The 17,847-nt window shown below is 41.5% G+C and overlaps 1 protein-coding gene across 3 annotated transcripts in view; it reads left to right on the top strand.

Annotated features, from left to right (window-relative positions):
* LOC142954425 (copine-9-like) overlaps positions 1–17,847 on the top strand; it is a 74,139-nt gene that overhangs the window by 20,060 nt on the left and 36,232 nt on the right. For 2 of the 3 annotated variants that reach the window (XM_076095419.1, XM_076095417.1), the window contains exons 3-6: positions 391–437; positions 4,280–4,383; positions 6,464–6,503; positions 8,117–8,193. In XM_076095419.1, coding sequence (XP_075951534.1) covers positions 391–437; positions 4,280–4,383; positions 6,464–6,503; positions 8,117–8,193 — 268 coding nt within the window. Of the gene's footprint in view, positions 1–390; positions 438–4,279; positions 4,384–6,463; positions 6,504–6,748; positions 6,752–8,116; positions 8,194–17,847 lie in introns of all 3 variants that reach the window. The other variant, XM_076095418.1, reaches the window with a different exon arrangement.

The following is a 17,847-nucleotide window of genomic DNA, read 5'->3' as shown; positions in this document are numbered from 1 at the left end:
CCCGGCTGAAGGTGGTGACAGCATATCTGCGAGGCAGGAAACGTAGAGATTGATTACTTCTGCATTGTTACGCAGGTATGGGAAGTGAGAATGAGCCCAAGAACATATATTGTGTTAATTATTTTAAAGTTTAACTGTACTCCTGTTTTGACATATTTAGGGTGACAGTGTTAATTATAGATGATATAGCTATACTTTTAGCTACGATAGATCTAATGAAAATAGATGTGGGTCTCATTGATTTTCTTCCCCAAGTGTTTGGATATCCGTCAGGTGCTGCAGGTGCATAAAATGTACAAACCATCAGACCAATCATTAAAATTGAATGTCGTCATTTTTTTTCTTCCTATTTTCCTCAAACTTCCCCTTCTTCCTTTTTCTTCCTTCCAGTGGTCGTGTTGTATTTGCAGGCCGTGGGAACCAAAGAATGGAGAGAGGTAAGTTGAGTAACCTTTAGCAACCAATAAATGTCTACCCGGCTGCCACATATGTGGGTGTTTTTCTTCTTTTAGGAATGCTAAATTATCAACTTTAAGAGTTTTCCTTGATGTTAGTTACCTTCAGTCAGGTATTAGAGAGGAGGGGGCGGGGGGTTATTAAGATGAAGTCCAGAGGCAACTCACTGCAAACCCCTCAGAAAATTGCTGTCGAAAATTGAAAGTGTCAACCTCTTCGCTTGCCCATAGGAGTGTAACCACTGTCTGAAAAAAAAGTTATATTCCTGACCTAAACTGATGAATTAATGGTAAAGGTTAAGGAATAAATAGTTAAAAAAGAATCTCATTAATTAAAGTTTCTGATGCTTGACAAAAGTAATTCATATCATTGAGATTCCTTTTTCGGGCTCATCAAATATGCACCAACTGCTCCTCACGACTTCTTTCCTTCTCGCCCCTCTGTCACTCTGTTCTTTTTTTTTTAAGATGGGGAAAGGTGACTTTCCATTCGATGCTGCTTCTTTGAATTTCTTCCCTTTTTTGTTACGTCTCCCCAGCACAGATTTCCACATCATCTCTTAGCCTCGTTTCCCCTCTCATCTCTGACATTCCGTCTTTAGTCGGTGTATTTACCCATTTGCAAATTCAAAGTCAACACTGATGTGTCAGTGCGAGCTTTGTCGTGGCTGATCCGCTCACTTCGGATCACTTCGGATCAGCAGAGTAAACATCGCGCTGTCAGCCGTGCATGCCGTGAACAGATAATTGTGCTTGAACGGTGTTGCTTTTTAGCACCATGGCAATACTCTGTATGTCATTTGTAAATTAAATTTTGTCCTTTGAGGGACAAATCGTGCATTTGCATTCAAAAAACAAATCAATCGGTGCAAGTAGCATTTGTTCAATCAAATCGCTCTATCCCAACATGATGTCTCCAGCTAGTCCATCTTCCATCCTCCGTTGTGGAGTGATTCTTTTTTGCGGGAGGTTTTTGTAATTGTGTGCTTCTTCTATGGCTGTCCCTGCTGCATCAGGTTGTGCACTAATTTGTTTCCTGATCACAGGACATTCTTTTCTTCCCAGCCGATGGATCTGATCCTCCACTCGCTGGCGCTCACAAATCATCCGTGGTGGTCCATGGGGGACTACAGACAACTACTTTTCAATTTGCGTTATCATTCGATAGCAAACCGATCAAACTCGATACTGCTGACCTTCGACCCCCTCTGTCAGAGTATAAAGTGCGCCACAAAGCCGAATTGTGACTGTTAGCATATCTGGGCTGGCTAGCGTGTTAACGGTTAGCTCTCCAGCTGAAGCAGTTCACAAACAGTCCCCATGTCACCAGGCTTCTAGCCTTTTAATGCCTAGGGTCCCCAGATTTGGGGACCCTCGGGGTGACAGACATGTGCACCCCGTGTATAATGCACTGTTGCGAAACAATAAAAATAAAAATAAAAATATAAAAAAAATACCTGTGTAACAAAGAGATTCTTGGCGAAACAACCATGGGAGCCATTTTACACACTGCAAAACACAATTATACATGAACTAAGATCATATTTGGAAGATATCTAGAAGATTTCCCACAATTTTGGCCAAAAATCGACGAACTGTGCTCTTTGTATGATCTCTCATCACGAAGCAGTGATCGCACATGGCGGATGAGGACATCTAGCAGGCTCGTGATTCGACCCGGAAACGAGCAGCGGCGTCGAAATTACTCTCTTTCAAACCGTTCAAAAGTTATGGGTATGCATGCCAACATCAGCCACTGGTCACGAGAAAAAAAATTGGGTAAAAAAACTTACGTTTTGACGGTTTTGGCGATCAAAAACGGATTTATTCCAGCGGATTTCGGAGCAGCTCTGTCCCCCATGTTGTGCTGCATGTCTGTGAGTGAGATCAATGCGCTGGCGGAATGAATGACAAAATGGCAGACGATTCTGTGGGGTGGAGCAATCCATGTAGAGAGGGGGGTTCGCCCAGCATTTTCCGATTTTTAGTCAGTAAACAGACCCGGATACGATCAAACACCCCTGCATGGCTCCCGCTGGACTATCCCGCATCTAAAAATGTCTCACACGAGTAAATAGGCCTTACCAGGGTCACATGACACACATTACGAGCCATTTATTGTTATGAATGACAGATATGAAAAATCATAACTGCTCAAAATTATTCAAAATGGTGTCAAACTGATTTATTAGGATTATTGAACACTCTTAGTGATAAGAAAAGTGAATATATAGTTAATATGTAGTTATATAGTATATAAAATGAGTATACAGCAATGCAACAGCTGGTTCCGAAAATCATAATTTGGATTTTTATGACCATTTATGCTGGCCTTTCTTCACTCAATCGAAGTAAAATATGTTGTGGGGACATGTAACACGTGTTGTTCTATGACTTTAGCATGGTTTTAGGCCAGCCAAGGCCTTATTTTAAAAACACAGGTTCAATGCAAGTGCTTTTTTCCAGGCGAACTTGGAACTTTTTCCATTTGAGCTGTGCCATAAGTCACATCAGTTATTAACCAGTAACATATACACAATATTTACACAATTTAACACATCTCACAAGTGTTACCAGTATTCTAGCATAAAAATTATTAAAATAGACCTTGTAGTTAGAGCTTGGACTCTCTATGGGTATGTGTATGCAATTTTCGAGGAGAGGGCTAAAAATAGGGCTAGGGTCTAAGAGGCTAGAGCCAAACATCTTGCTATCCAATTACTATACCATGCATCATTGATATGATAGGGCGGCAATACTTTTAACTGTACCACCTCGTAAATAAGCTGTACGACACACCTAGTTGCCAGACCTGCAGATTTCCTCAGCAACTATTGTATTGTGGTCTGCATGAACTCCATTTTATTTACCCGAACACAAAGAATGAAAGTCTTTTACCAGTCAACACACAACAACTGTGCACAAAAAACTTAAATCACAAATCCTCCTTTTGTGCACTGCTTCTGTTGTTATTTAAATGTTTCTCCTCAGAGGTTAGCTGGAGAACAGCAAATCAAAGGGGCAGATTAGAGATAGTTGAGAGAAATACAGGCTATTAACAGACTCATTTGATAGACCTATGTATATAGCCTTTGCTGAAACCAATGATTGCCTTTCCAGTTACAAAGCAATTCCCTAACCTTCACACACGCCCCAGCACCTACCAATCAAGCCTAACTGGGATTATGAACCAAAGGTCCCCTGCCACAAAAATAGAAACACAAAGGGGAAATATCATGGGATTTTCCCGTCGGGTCGATACGCCTGGTCGGCTCGGCGGCCCCTTACGCGGCTTTGGTAATGGCTGGGCTCCGGGTCGTGGTTGATAGCCCGGATTATGTGCGCTGGGCACTAAAGATGTGAGTTGAGGTATTGGCAGCACCAAGATCAATAGCTCATTACACGGTGCTGTCGAGGCCGGGCCGCGAAGGTGAGGCTTCTAGTCCACTGGGGGGGGGGGGGTTACCGGTGAGATTTTCAGGCCGATGGAGAGACGGACCCAGAGGGAGGCTGGACCTGGGACTCCGTGACCTGAGTCAAATGTAGCTATAATTTAATAATTTAGCTCTCTGATTTCTCTCGGGACAAAGGAGTTAGCACATAGCACAATGAAGCTCAGTGTGATACAGTGTGGCCGTATTCTTAAGAAAGGAAATTCATATTTATGGATTCCAAATCCTGAAATGGTCCGATGGTAATATTTGTTGCTGCTGAATCTCATTAATTGTATTCACATCTTTCTCTGGTGTATTTTTCTTGATGGGAGCTTAATAACATGCATTGACTCGTGAATCAATGTTGCTATTATCACTCTGCTTTTGTAGTCTGGCAGGACAGAGGTAATCGATAACACTAGGAATCCGGATTTCGTCAGAAAGTTTGTCCTGGATTTCTTCTTTGAAGAGAAACAAAATCTACGCTTTGATGTGTAAGTATTCTTGACAGCATTTCATTAACTCTTATCTGAATGAATCTCGACTCATTTCATTTTAAATTTGGATACATTCTGCTGTGCTACGGATTCATAGTAACCACCCAAAAATAGCAACGCCTTTGATTGCATTTGAATAATTTCCCTCTCTGCAGGTCTTCCGTTTGGTGAAAAGTTAATTTTGCCTGATCAGGATAAGTGATCAGACCAATCACAGATTAGATTAAATGCTGGGATGTCCAATCATGAAAGGATATTTAAAAAAAGGTCACTTGCCAAGGTTGCGTGATTGCCCCACTGATTAAATAAGTGTCTGCATACCCGTTATTCTTAATCAATAACACGGAGATATCACTTAAATGCCTCTGTAGCTGTGTTTTTATTGTTCAGTGGGGTCTGTGTGTCAGAAGATTGTATAGTCTGTTCCAGGAACAGGAACATTGTTTGTGGTGACACCATTATGCTGGTGTTGTATACATAATTTAAAACTGCTTTGCAGGATCATTTCCTATTTGTTTTTATAAAATAGGCTCTATGAAATAACCCAGATACTACAGGAGAATTTCTTTCAGATTTTCTTTTATTCTTGGGTCTTTTGAGATGAGACACACCAGGCCTCATCATTTGTCATGCATTGGCCAATTTATTAGATTTCCTGCCATATTTTCCTTCACAACTTGAAGAAAGAAAACATCCAAACTTAGTCTGTTACGCCGATAGATTTCTCCTAAATTCACGACAAGTTTGCATTAGATAACGCCTAATTTGCATATTTAAACATAACATTTAAGAAAACTTGTAATACAAAGGATAACTGTCTTAATGAATGAAATCAACAGGGGAAGTTTCATGGTGATATCTATTAGTTAAAAGTTTTCACCCCCAAGTTGAAACAGAATAAACTTTTGGAGAAATGCAACATCATGCTGCAGTGGCCAATCACGTGACAGGTGATCCAGATCTGTACAACACAGCTGTGAGGGAACTAAAGACGTAAAATGACGTGCAGTCGCTGTTAACGGGCCATAAGTGATGCTCCCATGCCGCCGCACAACCTTGCCCTATTCGCCACGACGCCCGATTTGGTGTAAATGCAGCGTTAGCCAATCAGAGGCCGAGTAGGGCAGGTCATAACTTAGCCATCGTAGGAAAAAAAACTATCACTAGTTGGATACGTTCTATTGTTTGACTCTGCACCAGTCTCTCCACCGAACATAATGAGGGGTCATTTATTTTGTCCTAGTCCCGCCCTACTGGGCTGTGATTGGCTACTTGTTAGCTCGGTAGACTGTTCTGCTCATTTTACACATGGAAGATTGAATGATTTTAGGGCTTTTTGCCAGAAAGGGATTATTTTAAACCGAACCATGATTTTTTTAATTTAAACTAACCAAGTGGCCTACCTCGGAGATTTCTAGCAGAAAGGGTTATGAAAGTGCAATAAGCAAATAGCTAGCTAACTAGCCAAATGATACAAAATCAAACAAATGAATGCTTTAGCCACCTACTCTTATCACAGTGTAGGAAAGCACTGTAACACCAGAACAACTATGTCTTGCTCATTCTCTGTGACCAATGTAGCATGAAAGCATGGTGGAACTAGCAAGCTAGCTAGTTAAGTATAGCCGACGGCATAAATGGATAAAATTGAATTTCCTTCATCCACACATTATTGTCAATATTTATATTTAGACACTCAAATTTCTATTGCCAGATAATCCGTCATTCACATCATAGTATTACCAGCCAGTACTAGCCAGTCACAGCACAGCTGGGCGGGACCAGGCGGAGCACTCCATACAGAGACGACATTAGCCCGCCCTAACTAAGTCAGCAAATATACTGATCACCCATGTTGAGGTAATAGATACTTGGATTAGTAAGGGCAAAATAGATCAAATATTTTGACTTTAATGTGTTGTTGCCCAACAAAAAAAATGAATCAATGGAATTGTTGCTTTTGGAAGTAAAAGGTTCAGTTTGTTTCAAGACTAATACCAGTGAATCTGTACAAAATCCTTTATAATGCAATGTCACAAGTTCTTCCAATCTTATATCGTCCTATTCCCCCCCCCAGATACAATGTGGACTCCAGAAGCTGCAACATATCCAAACACGTAAGCACAATTTGTCGAACTCAAATTACTCAGCGTTGAACTTCCATCAGCCCTCCAAATGTATCGCATTGTATTCAGCGTTACTCACACCGCTAAAGCTAATTTACAGTGAATGAAGTCAGCGGCTGATGATGATTTGGCATGAATAAATCTATTTGGTGTTTAGAGGGCCTATAATGCAAATCCATCTTGTGACTAAGCTTTGTTTTTTCCTTCTCAACAAATCAACTCATGTGGGAGAGCAGAAGGTGAGTGGTGTATGCAGATAGCGTTATCCTTATGAGTCCTGCTAGTATAATTGCCTATCCTTCATTCATCTTCCTTTTTTTATTTTCCAATACATTCCAGTGTCCCCAGAAGAGTCTTTTGTATCATTCACTTTAATTTCATCATATTTTTTTCTCCCATTCTTTCATTTCATCAAGGACAAAACACCAGCGGAAAGCTTCCCACGTACTCTTGTTCATTTTGTCTGTCTGCGTTTCATCGCTCGCTCAGGTACAGCAACTTTCAGAACACAGCTTCAAAGTGAAAGCATCTGCCGCCGTTGTTCAGGACCGCGGCAGATTGTGCACGTCGGGACATTAACAGCAGCCACAAACATATTCGGCTTTGTGGGACTCACGCCCACACCTGCTCTCTGCCCTCGAGCGAAATTGTGTCGTGTCATCTCTGCTTTTTTTTATGCTGCCATGTGTTTTTCCTCTGTAGCGTTGTGCGGCTGTCTTCAAACTCTGTCGTTCAATGAAAAATGCTGGTTGAAGTTCTTTTTTGACCGTGAGGACTTGCGTTATGCGCAGTCTGGTGCTTTTTAAGAACAATCAGTCAACAAGCAACCTGAATAAGGAACCCCACCAGGACTTCCTGGGCTTGACCTAGTTGGCTTAATGCGTGCTTGTATAAAAGGCGGAATTAAACCCTAAATTGAAAATGTAATTCACAGTGACACTTAAGTAAGATGAAATTACACTTTGATGGAACTTTAATAACTCTAATATCTTTATTGCTATCCCCACGGATTTTATCTTCAGTTTATGAAAAGCACACCAGGCCTAGAAATGTGTAGAGTAATTAGTTTAATGTTCATGTACTTTAATGAGCTGCTTTCCCCATGCTAACAACTCATGAACTAATATGTTAAAAAGAAGTTTGAGAGCTCCAGAAATGAATGGGAATCTGTAACAAACTGAGCACACTGTGGTGTAGATGTGAGGAATTAAGCATCGCACCGTGGCCGCACCAAGATGTGATTAAAGGACAGGTTCAAGTTTTTTCAAGTTCATCGTAAAACAATAGTCGGGTGCGCTTATGAAGATTGAGACAGGTTTTACTTGCTGCGATTGTTCGTTCTGTCCGTACAGGCCATCAAGAAATCCCTTCTAAAAGTGATTTCAATGTAAGTGATGAGGGGACACAATCCTAGTTCTTTGGCATAAACACATTCTAAAGTTTAGCTGAAGACTACGTTTCAGAAGTCTGAATTCAACAAATTAAGTGGATATATATTCCAAAGTTATGGTCTTTTCTGTACTGTAAATGGCTGGACTACATCTTGGTCATGTAATTAATTCTCTCTCTTCTATCTCCCCCCCCCCCCCCCCCCCACCTCCAAGGACTTTCTGGGCCAGACCTTCTGTACCCTCGGAGAAATCATCGGCTCCACAGGAGGGCGGATGGAGAGGACCCTCTCGTAAGTCCCCCCAACAGCATCCTGTCTTTTGTGTCAATGAGACATTTCTGCCCTCCTTCTTTTTCGGTTCAGGTTGTTGAATCGTATTGATGAAAGAAATTATGCACATGAATAATTTCTCGAGACGGGCAAAGTGAGAATAATACGAATCCCCCTATCCGTCTCTCGTTCCATGTTTATTGATGGCTGCGGTGGAAAACAACGCTGCATGAGTCATCTCACTAATGCAGTGTGTATAGACTCACCACGTTTAAATGGCCTCATCTATTATGTTGTTACAGCAGAGTTTGACAGGTCAGATCAGCATCACTGCACACTGAGCTTGCGTCACTTAAGTAGTGATGAGTTTTTCATATGTCACACAAAGCCGACTAAAGGGAAGTCAATATAACTTTGGTTATTGACAGAATCTGCTCATATTTTCTGCTTGGTTACATGTGGATGGAAGAAAGCACTTTATTTCTTTACATAATAAAAGGGGAGACTGCATTGTATTCTTTGTTGTATCTCTCTCTGCAGTGTTGGATAACACACTGTATTCTGAGGAGTGAAAGGAATGCTGGGAGGCAGAGAGATGGGAGGTCAGAGAAGCCACGAGCCAAGTTTGAACCCGTTTAATTGCAAGGATCAGACATCTCATCAGACAGGCTGCAGGGAAGCGCTTCTTCACAGTAACACATGCATCAGCAGCTGTAGCTGATACACAGCAGCACGTTTGTCTGCACGAGTAAAAAGAACCAAGATGTGATTGGTTGTTGGTTTCTGTTTAGTTCATAGCTTTGTAGCCGCAGCAGATAGCAGCTGATCTAAACCACTCCTGATCCCCCTTCTGTCGGAAGGAGGGACCTTATATTAAAAAGGATCTGGAAGTGAAAATTTGCAAGATCAGTTACATGACGTCATGATTTTTAAAGGTTCTGTGTATGGGATCCAGAGCGTTAATATAGCAGCAAAGACCTATTATCTATGTGAGGATATAGTGGAGTGAGATCTACCTGAGCAGGAAATGAAGTCTTCCTGTACGTTGTTGAGGTAGCCGTGCCTGCCGCACGTGCTTTTAGTGCATTTTTTGTGTATTTTTAGTGCATGTGAGTCTCTTTGTCGCGCCCCACTGGCTAGCTAACAGCCGTTGCTTTGCACTGCGCTCAGTCTGCGGTTACCGCTGATAACATCGTCCCATTGGCTTTTTTTCCACACTTAACCAAACAACGGCTGAGTGTAAGTTTATATTTGAGATACAATGTGTGATTCTAGACGCCGGCATCACAGAGGAGAGGAGCGACGTTTTACAGGACCTTATTTAGAGGCATGTTGGGTACCAAGGATATTAATTGGGTTGTATAGTTTCATATGATACCAGTATTTTCTCTCTAGCTTTAAGACTGATCCCGTGGGTCAAACTAACAACCGAGCTATCTCCATGACAACTGACCAAACCACATCCACTAAGTAAGCTAAAAGCTCTGGAAAATGAAGTCTCAGAAATTGAGAGAGAGTTTTTCAAACTCCAAATCATTTTTCATTTGCATTTTGTTTTCTATTCAATTTATTTTCTATCTGCCGTCCAAGTTTGCCAGTCAGCTAATTTGCGATGCCTAAAGCTTCTTTGCCGTTTATTCACGGAGGTTCAGCTCAACAAACGGCGACAGCTCTGCTTGTAAACACATACTTGTATAAAACTCCAATCTGTCAAAGTCAGTCTAGGTTTATACATTTTTTTTTTGGGAATGGTAGCACAGTAAATAAATGACTGCCACTGACTTCAGCTGGACTCGGTGATGAGTCTGGTCGGCTAGGGGCCAGTTTGCGGTCCTCTGCATCGGTCCCCTGCCAGCAGCACTATTGACATGTTTTAGAGAGCTTATCGTTCTCGGACAGACCAAACAACCGGCCGAGGTTACGGTCCGACGGCCCAAATGCCACAGAGCTGGTGAGCAAAGGGGCGGAGAGAGACTAACAGAAGGGGGAGGGTAATAAAGTATTTTACATTTTGGCATCACTGGAATGCCAAAGTGAATGTGATGCCAGTGTCTGTAGACACAAACACAACTGATGCAAAAAAGATCCAAGCTGTCTTTTCTGCAACTTTATGTCTCCATTTAAACTCTGACAAACACAAATGTTGGCAAAATAGATTCATAGATATAACCCCCCCTCCTCCTTTCTTTTGTAAAACATTGAATGGAATTTTAATGACTGGGACAATTACTCACACTCATCACACAAACCCGCCAATTAATCATCTTTGCACCGTATGCAGTAATGGCATTCACCTTGAAGTGAGAAATGAGAAAAGCGACAGGTTACATACAATAAGACCTCTGTCTGAAGGATTCTTATAATGACTCACTCTCTGATTAATGGGGGACAATGGAGCTTAAAGACACTGACGAGACGGGTTTCTCCAGCAGCGGCACAGACAACAGCCCGATCGATGCGCCCAAGCCAACCAATGCGTGCCGGTGGGAAAAAATACTTTATTCAATTTTTCTATGAAATTAGCAAGTATGTGCTTCTAAAATCAGCAGTTTCACACACTCTGTCTTCTACGAAGTCCGCTGCTCTCGAGGTCGGTGTCGCAGGAAATACTTTGCAGCTCTTATTGCACGACCATTAAACTTAATCTTAACTTGATGAATCTGTATGTTTCCCAACAATGGACTTGTTAAGCTCCTCCAAGTATTTGCCATCAGATATGTCGGTGGGATTTGCAAAGCTTACAAGTGGACATTTTATACTCAATGAGAAAACTGCTGAATGCTCTGCCAAGCCCCCCCCCCCCCCCACCCCCCCCCCCCCCCCCCAGCTAACTAGATGCCATTTGGTGCTGTGCAGGTAGCGTGCAGCGGGGTCTTTCACTATAAAGCAGCTGCTGGAAGCAACTCCGACGACAGCAGTGAGAGGGTTCGTCTCCACCATTGACCCTCTTTAACATCGCATTTGAACCCTAAAGTCATGTAATATTGATATAGTGCAGCTTTAAAATGATACCTGCACTCAAATAGTGAGACATAAGTCTTAACACAATGTGGTCTATTCTGAAAGTGTTGTACAATGTTGAAAGTGAGAAATATCAAACTGAAGCACTGACAATTAATATCCCATAATAACCAACAAAATGTTTCTTTTTCGTTGTTGTCTCAAGTGTTCTCTGCCATGCATGCAAAAATAACCAACACTAAAATACCTGGTGGCCTCAATTCTCTTTAAAAGACAACATTTTGAGTTAAAAAAAACAGCCCAAACAATACAGCTGAGATGTGCAACCGTCCCTAATGATCCCTCGATACACACCTTGTGTCTGCGGTCTGGTCCCCCCCCCCCCCCCCCCTTCCCACCACAAGCAGAGCAGCTTGTATACTGCCGGCCTGTAACATTCAGTGAGCAAAAATGAATGCAATCAAAAGGAAAGGCTATACAAGAAGTGTTTCAGGGAAAATGTGCTCAAAAAGTGAAAAGAGGATACAACACAATAAGAGACCGACTGAGCGCGATCGCTCCCCCCCCCCTCCTCATATGGTCACCGTCTCTGATGGCCCCGCCTGCAGGGAATAGACAGCTGTCTGGAGCTTCTGATGGATCAGACGCAGCAAAGCCCCGAGGGGGGGGGGGAAGAAACAAGAGAGGATGAAGGGAGAATGGTGAAGTAAAGGGGTGACCCAAAGCAACAGTGGGTGTGTGTGTGTGTGTGTGTGTGTGTGTGGGGGGGGGGGGGGGGGGTGTTGTTGTAAGCGAAGGGTGAGTGACAACTCAGCAGACAAAAGGAGAGAGGGAGGATGGAGACGAAGAACGGGAACGTAATTCAGCAAAGACGGCAACAGAACATGCGAGGATGGAGGAGGAGACGGGAGGAGGGTGAAGAAGGGAGTGATGAAGTTGGGAAAAGGGAGTTGGTGCGATAGACGGAGGAAGATAGATGCAGGGTAGGAGACATTTCCTGAGAGACAGAAGTAGACAGATTTGTGTTTACTTCCCAAACCTCAGAGTCTGCGCTACGCAGTATGTGCTGTCATTTAGAAGACTCTGGACTTGTGGAGCAAACTGTGAGAGACATACACACACACAAACACAAAAGCTTGGACAAAGACAACACATGCCCTATATATATATATATATATATATATATATATATATATATATATATATATATATATATATATATATATATATATATATATATATATATATATATATATATATATATATATATATATATATATATATATATATATATATATATATATATATATATATATATATATATATATATATATATATATATATATATATATAAACAACCCTGGATTATTGATTTTTTTTCTGCTTTTGCTGTCTTCAAACACACACATAAGGAGTCAGAAACACATATGGCTCTGGTAGCCTCCTCGTGATGGTGGGTGTATGCTTTTATAGGTCAACAGTTTTAGAAATGGGCTTCATGCTGCGTGGCGAACTGAGCACTCCTTTCCACTTACCTGCGTGTTGCCACAGCAACCGAGGGGGGGGGGGGTCTATTAGCCGAAATGTATAACAATGATCCAAAATACACTTTTGAAAAAAAAAAAATGGGGAGCTCGGCGGGATGCATTATATGGACGCCCATACGAGCACACAGCGAAGGTATTTATGAACATGAATTGATTTTTTTCTCTAGAGAAGCATAACCTGTTATATAGACAGACACACACACATAAATAATAATATATAATAATCATATAAAATATATGAATTAATATATACAGTCAGGGCCATAAGTATTTGGACTATGACACAATTTTTCTAATTTTTCTAATTTTGTCAGTCAACATGTGGTTGAAGTGAAGACTTTCAGCTTTGATTCAATGGATAAAACAAAAAAAATCACAATGACCGTTTAACAATCCCACATGCTGCCAGTCGCCCAGATATACAGTAGATTGATGAGGCGGACAGAGGGACGGTGGTGTTGCTGGGCGTATGACGGCAAACCAGCCTGTGTTGTGATATTACACCTGGATTTTCACTATGAGACGTCGCTCAGTGTGTCAGAGGGCAGGGTGTGTAATTGGGGGCAGTAGCTAGGATGCCTTCTGCTCTGTGGCTGATGGAAAAAAAGAACAGCACACGCATATAGTCCCAAAAAACTTTTGGCAAAAAGAAAATACAAAAAAGGAATGTTCAGCCTCCCACAAAATAAGAGATTTTCTGCTCTGTGAGCGGGAGCAAAACAGTGGCAGATTGCAGGCCAGTGTTGTGCTACTGAGCTGGAGGAGGCATCTGCAGATGTCATCTCATCGTGTTGCAACACACTGTGATACAAACAGACAGGTAGGGACACATTATTAGAAAAGTGGCTCCTGCTGTATTTAGCTGTGCACGAGGTCCCAGATTTTCTTTGGTCACCTCAGTGATTGAAGGGAGGTGTCCACTCGGGTGTATTTTAGAAATAACTGTGGTTGGGCAATATGACAATGTGTACTATTGTCAGAAATGTTGTCATATCCCTTGGCTGAATGAGGCTATTGTTGGCAGTGTTGCAAATCAAGGACAGCATTGGATTTTTAGCCATGCTAGTGGCATGGTTCTAGGGTTGTTTATGTCTATCTGTCAGGAGGACCGTCCACCACTATGGCCCAGACTATTGGTTGAATATGATTCAAATATGGAACAGTTATTCATGGTGGAGAGACGATGACTTTGGTGAGATCCCCTGACTTCCTGTAGTATCACCCGCAGGTCAAATTGATCCAGCATAAAATCTCAAAATCTGCTCAATTTAGTACCATTTCTCAGACTCCAGAGAGGATGAATCCTCGTGACTTTCCCTCTCAGCATCGCCATGAGGTCGACATTTGTCGATACACATTTTTTTATTAATGAGAGAAGGGACACCTTAATTGCATAACCAAGTCTTTATACATGGGCAAAAAAGCTGTGACAGCCAAACAGAGATGCTGAATAAAGGGTTCATTAGGGAGCTTCCTGCAGAAACGTTTTCACTGTATTTTTACGGTATATTTCCCTTTCTTTGCCAGCTGCTGTTGTGTCATTGATTATACAATTATGTGAAGTTGTCAAGGTTTTTGACTTAGCTGAGCTGGAAGTCAAGCTTAAAAAAACTTGGCTATAGCTATCTACTATAGAAGCTAGTTGGCCGACCTACTGATCTTAAAAGGTCATGGATTTCATGGTCACCAATTAACATTTACCGTATGTTTGATTTATAATGAAGTTGTTTTCAGACGCCAGTAGGTTTGCCAGATACCTAGCAAAAGACTGAATGGGGTTTATTTTTTGACATCGGTGAAGTTTGGATTTTATTTTTCGGAGTAAAATTCCAATCTCTACATTCAAATTCATTTGAAATCTCTCTCTATTCCTCTCTAACTCTATCTGTCTCTCTGCCTCACACAGACACACAAAGCAGTGATGTCATTGTCTGTCCCCTGTGGTCTGCGTCCCACAGAAGCGTCACCTGCCATCTGGTTTGGCGGTTCAGGTCTCATCTGGATTACTCTGCTGTGACAGGCACGATAGCGAAACACTTCTGCTGCTGTTCTTCTGTAGGGAACATTCAACTTTATCAGGCTGAAAGTCAAATACATGACATTTAATCTTGCCACTCCTGCAAATGTGATTAAAATATAGGTATCCTTAGCACCTGTTGGAGTTGAGCCTCAGCAAATACCACCCTTAACCAGTTCTTGCAGTGTATTACAAAGTGTAAAGAATATGTATAGAAAAGGAAACTATTTTTTTATTAGTTTCAATGTCCCCATTGAAAAATAAATCAACCTCCACAGCAGATGAATCCGCACAGAGATTTACAACCGTGTTTCTTCCAACTGGCAAGAATTAGCTGTTACTTTATCTTGCAAACCAAAGATATGTTTGCAATTTGGCTCTGTTTGAGCATGCAGAAATGAGCCCAGAGCTAGATTCATGCTTGCCAGCTTCGAGCATCTTGGCAAATACCCCCACAATGTTGTTCTGCAACAGTCCCGAATACATCAATCTGTTAGCAACACCACTTGTTGCGACAACAAAGGATATGGACTGCAAAGACAGAGCTTTTTGATAAGATCATTAGGAAGGATTGGGGAGAAAGCTTTTGCAAAGAGAGCGTAATACATTTGGCCGTTGGATTTTAATAATTTTTTTATGTGCTTTTGTTGTAATTATTTGGTAATGCCATTATTTGCCCAAGTATGTGTCAAATTACAATATTGCTTTGTATTGTGTACTTTTCCTTATCTGCAATTAACAGTGTCAAATCATAATACAAATCAAATCAAAGCCAGAAATAAAATAAGTATCAAAATAATGGTGACGATACGCAGCACTTAAAGCGCTTCTCTCTGGCTCCCACAATGTCCACTGCAAATATTTCAGAAGCTAGGCACCTGTTTCTCAGCAGCCACTTTTATACATTTCTTTTGAGTTTTACAAGCTTAAACACACACTTGCAGCTCATTTAGATGTTGTATCCGATGGCTTCTTGCCTTAATTGAATGACGACCTTTTGTTTCTTCTAACCTTCTCTGTTATTATACAATGTAATGAAAGCCGTTCCCAGCTGCTGTCATTGACTATTATTTGTCTGTAAGCATGGTATTTAAATGCTGCAATCAAAGTCCATACTTGTTCTGTTGTCTGACAACAGACATAGAAAAATATGTCAACGTGTTTCCATTGGTGTGCATTTACAGCAGGGGCCCACAGGTTGTCTCTGGCATGGGGCAGCTCTGCACCACTATCCTTTATCTAGTAAAATGAAACATTGAATTCCACATGGTCTCACTCTTGGAAGTGGTGAGAATAATTTTCTCTGGAGATTAGCAATCTTCATTACGAGGTCGGCATCATCTCTGACTGCTGTGATTCTTGGCAGCTTGACAGATGTTTTAGTTTTCCATCTGTTGCCGAAAGACGGGGGAGACACTTTCTTATACACTAGCAATCAGAAATGACCGTAGGTTACACTTTATGAACACTTTCAGTGCTGACTCATTACAACAGATACACTTTGGACTGACTTTTAAAAACGTCGTTGCCTTGCAACATATACAAGATAATGAGACTCTGCAGGAGTTGCTGTTACACAGTCTAGGAGGTAATCCACTAGTTGAGGTGAGGTATTGACCTCCAATGGTTAAGATTAGGCATTGGAATGGTCTACGTTATCCATTGACCTGGAATGGTCAAGGTTATGCATTGACCTGGAATATGTAAGGTTGCGTATTGAACTGGAATGGTTAAGGTTATACATTGACATTGAATGGTTAAGGTAAAGCATTGACCTCAAATGGTTAGCTTGCATTTCGGATTTTGTGTATTCGGAGGCTTGTTTCAGAAGTGCTGTGCACAGCTGTGTGTCTGTCTGTCCCAGCTGCACACACAGGAGAACGAAGGCCAGCGAAACCACATAGTCAATCCCATTGTGTCAATCCAAAGTATCCCTCAGTCCTGCATTGAGACTTACGGACCCTTTGCGTGTGCCATGCAATTCCCATTCAAAAAGTCTCTCTCAGGATGTAAAACACATCTCAAACGTGTCTTTGTTTGTCCATGCAGATGTCCAGCGTGACATGCACAAGGTAACAAGGTCCTTTCTCCTCCTGTGTACTGATGTCAGATTCAGGTTAAGGTGATGTTTTCTGCCACAGCTTGTACCAGCTGACGTTTGGTCACATCCAGGCATGTAACGCTACACTGCTTATTGAACAGAGCTCCATGTGTGGTGACTGGTGTGAGGTGCACACTGGCTGTCTCGGTGGACACACCTGATCTCATTTAATTCACATGTGCGGAACACATTTTGGCTTTTGCTGAAGGTAATATTATTAGTGGCCTAATAGTGGTAGCAATAGTTGCAGGGCTGTCATTTTCATCAAGGTCACAGAATTAGTTTCATGACCATTTGAATTATGGCTGTAAAGAAAAAGACGTTAGCTCACAATCTCATCCATATTTGTTGCTGCAATGATCCAAGGGGCAGCCTTTTGTGTTGTACCTTGACAGAGAAGGTTTGCCCATGGTTAACGTTTTGAAACTGTAGCAGTTAACATTGTAAGACATGGTTAATGTTGCGAAACAATGGCGATCAATGTTGTAACACAGGGCTAACTTTGTCAAACTGTGGTGGTTCATGTTGTAACACATGGTAAATGTTGTGAACCAGTAGCTATAAACATTGTAACATATGGTCAAAGTGGCCAAACTGTGGCGGTTAAGGTTGTAACATATGGCTAACGTTGTAAAACGGTGACGTTTAACGCCGCGAACATATGATTAACTTTGTTAAACTGTGGCGGTTGACGTTGTAAGACACGGTTAACGTTGTGAAATGGTGATGTTAACATTTTAACACATGGTTAACCTTGTGAAACAAGGGCAGTTAAAGTTGTAACACATGATTGAAGTCGTGAAATGAGGGTGGTTAACGTTGTAACACATGGTTAACGTTGTAAAACAGTGCCGGTTAACAATGTAACACATCATTAATGTTGTAAAATGGTGGTGGTTAATGTTTTAACACATCATTAACTTTGTGAAACGGTGGCGGTTAATAATGTAACACATGGTTAATGTTGTGAAACGATGGCGGTTAATAATGTAACACATGGTTAACGTTGTGAAACGGTGGCGGTTAATAATGTAACACATGGTTAACGT

This window comes from Anarhichas minor, unplaced genomic scaffold (assembly GCF_050575085.1).
Source record: "Anarhichas minor isolate MPS153535 unplaced genomic scaffold, ASM5057508v1 ptg000020l, whole genome shotgun sequence".
Taxonomy (NCBI): domain Eukaryota; kingdom Metazoa; phylum Chordata; class Actinopteri; order Perciformes; family Anarhichadidae; genus Anarhichas; species Anarhichas minor.
The sequence above is the reverse complement of the archived record's forward strand: the minus strand, read 5'-3'. Positions and strand labels throughout refer to the sequence as shown.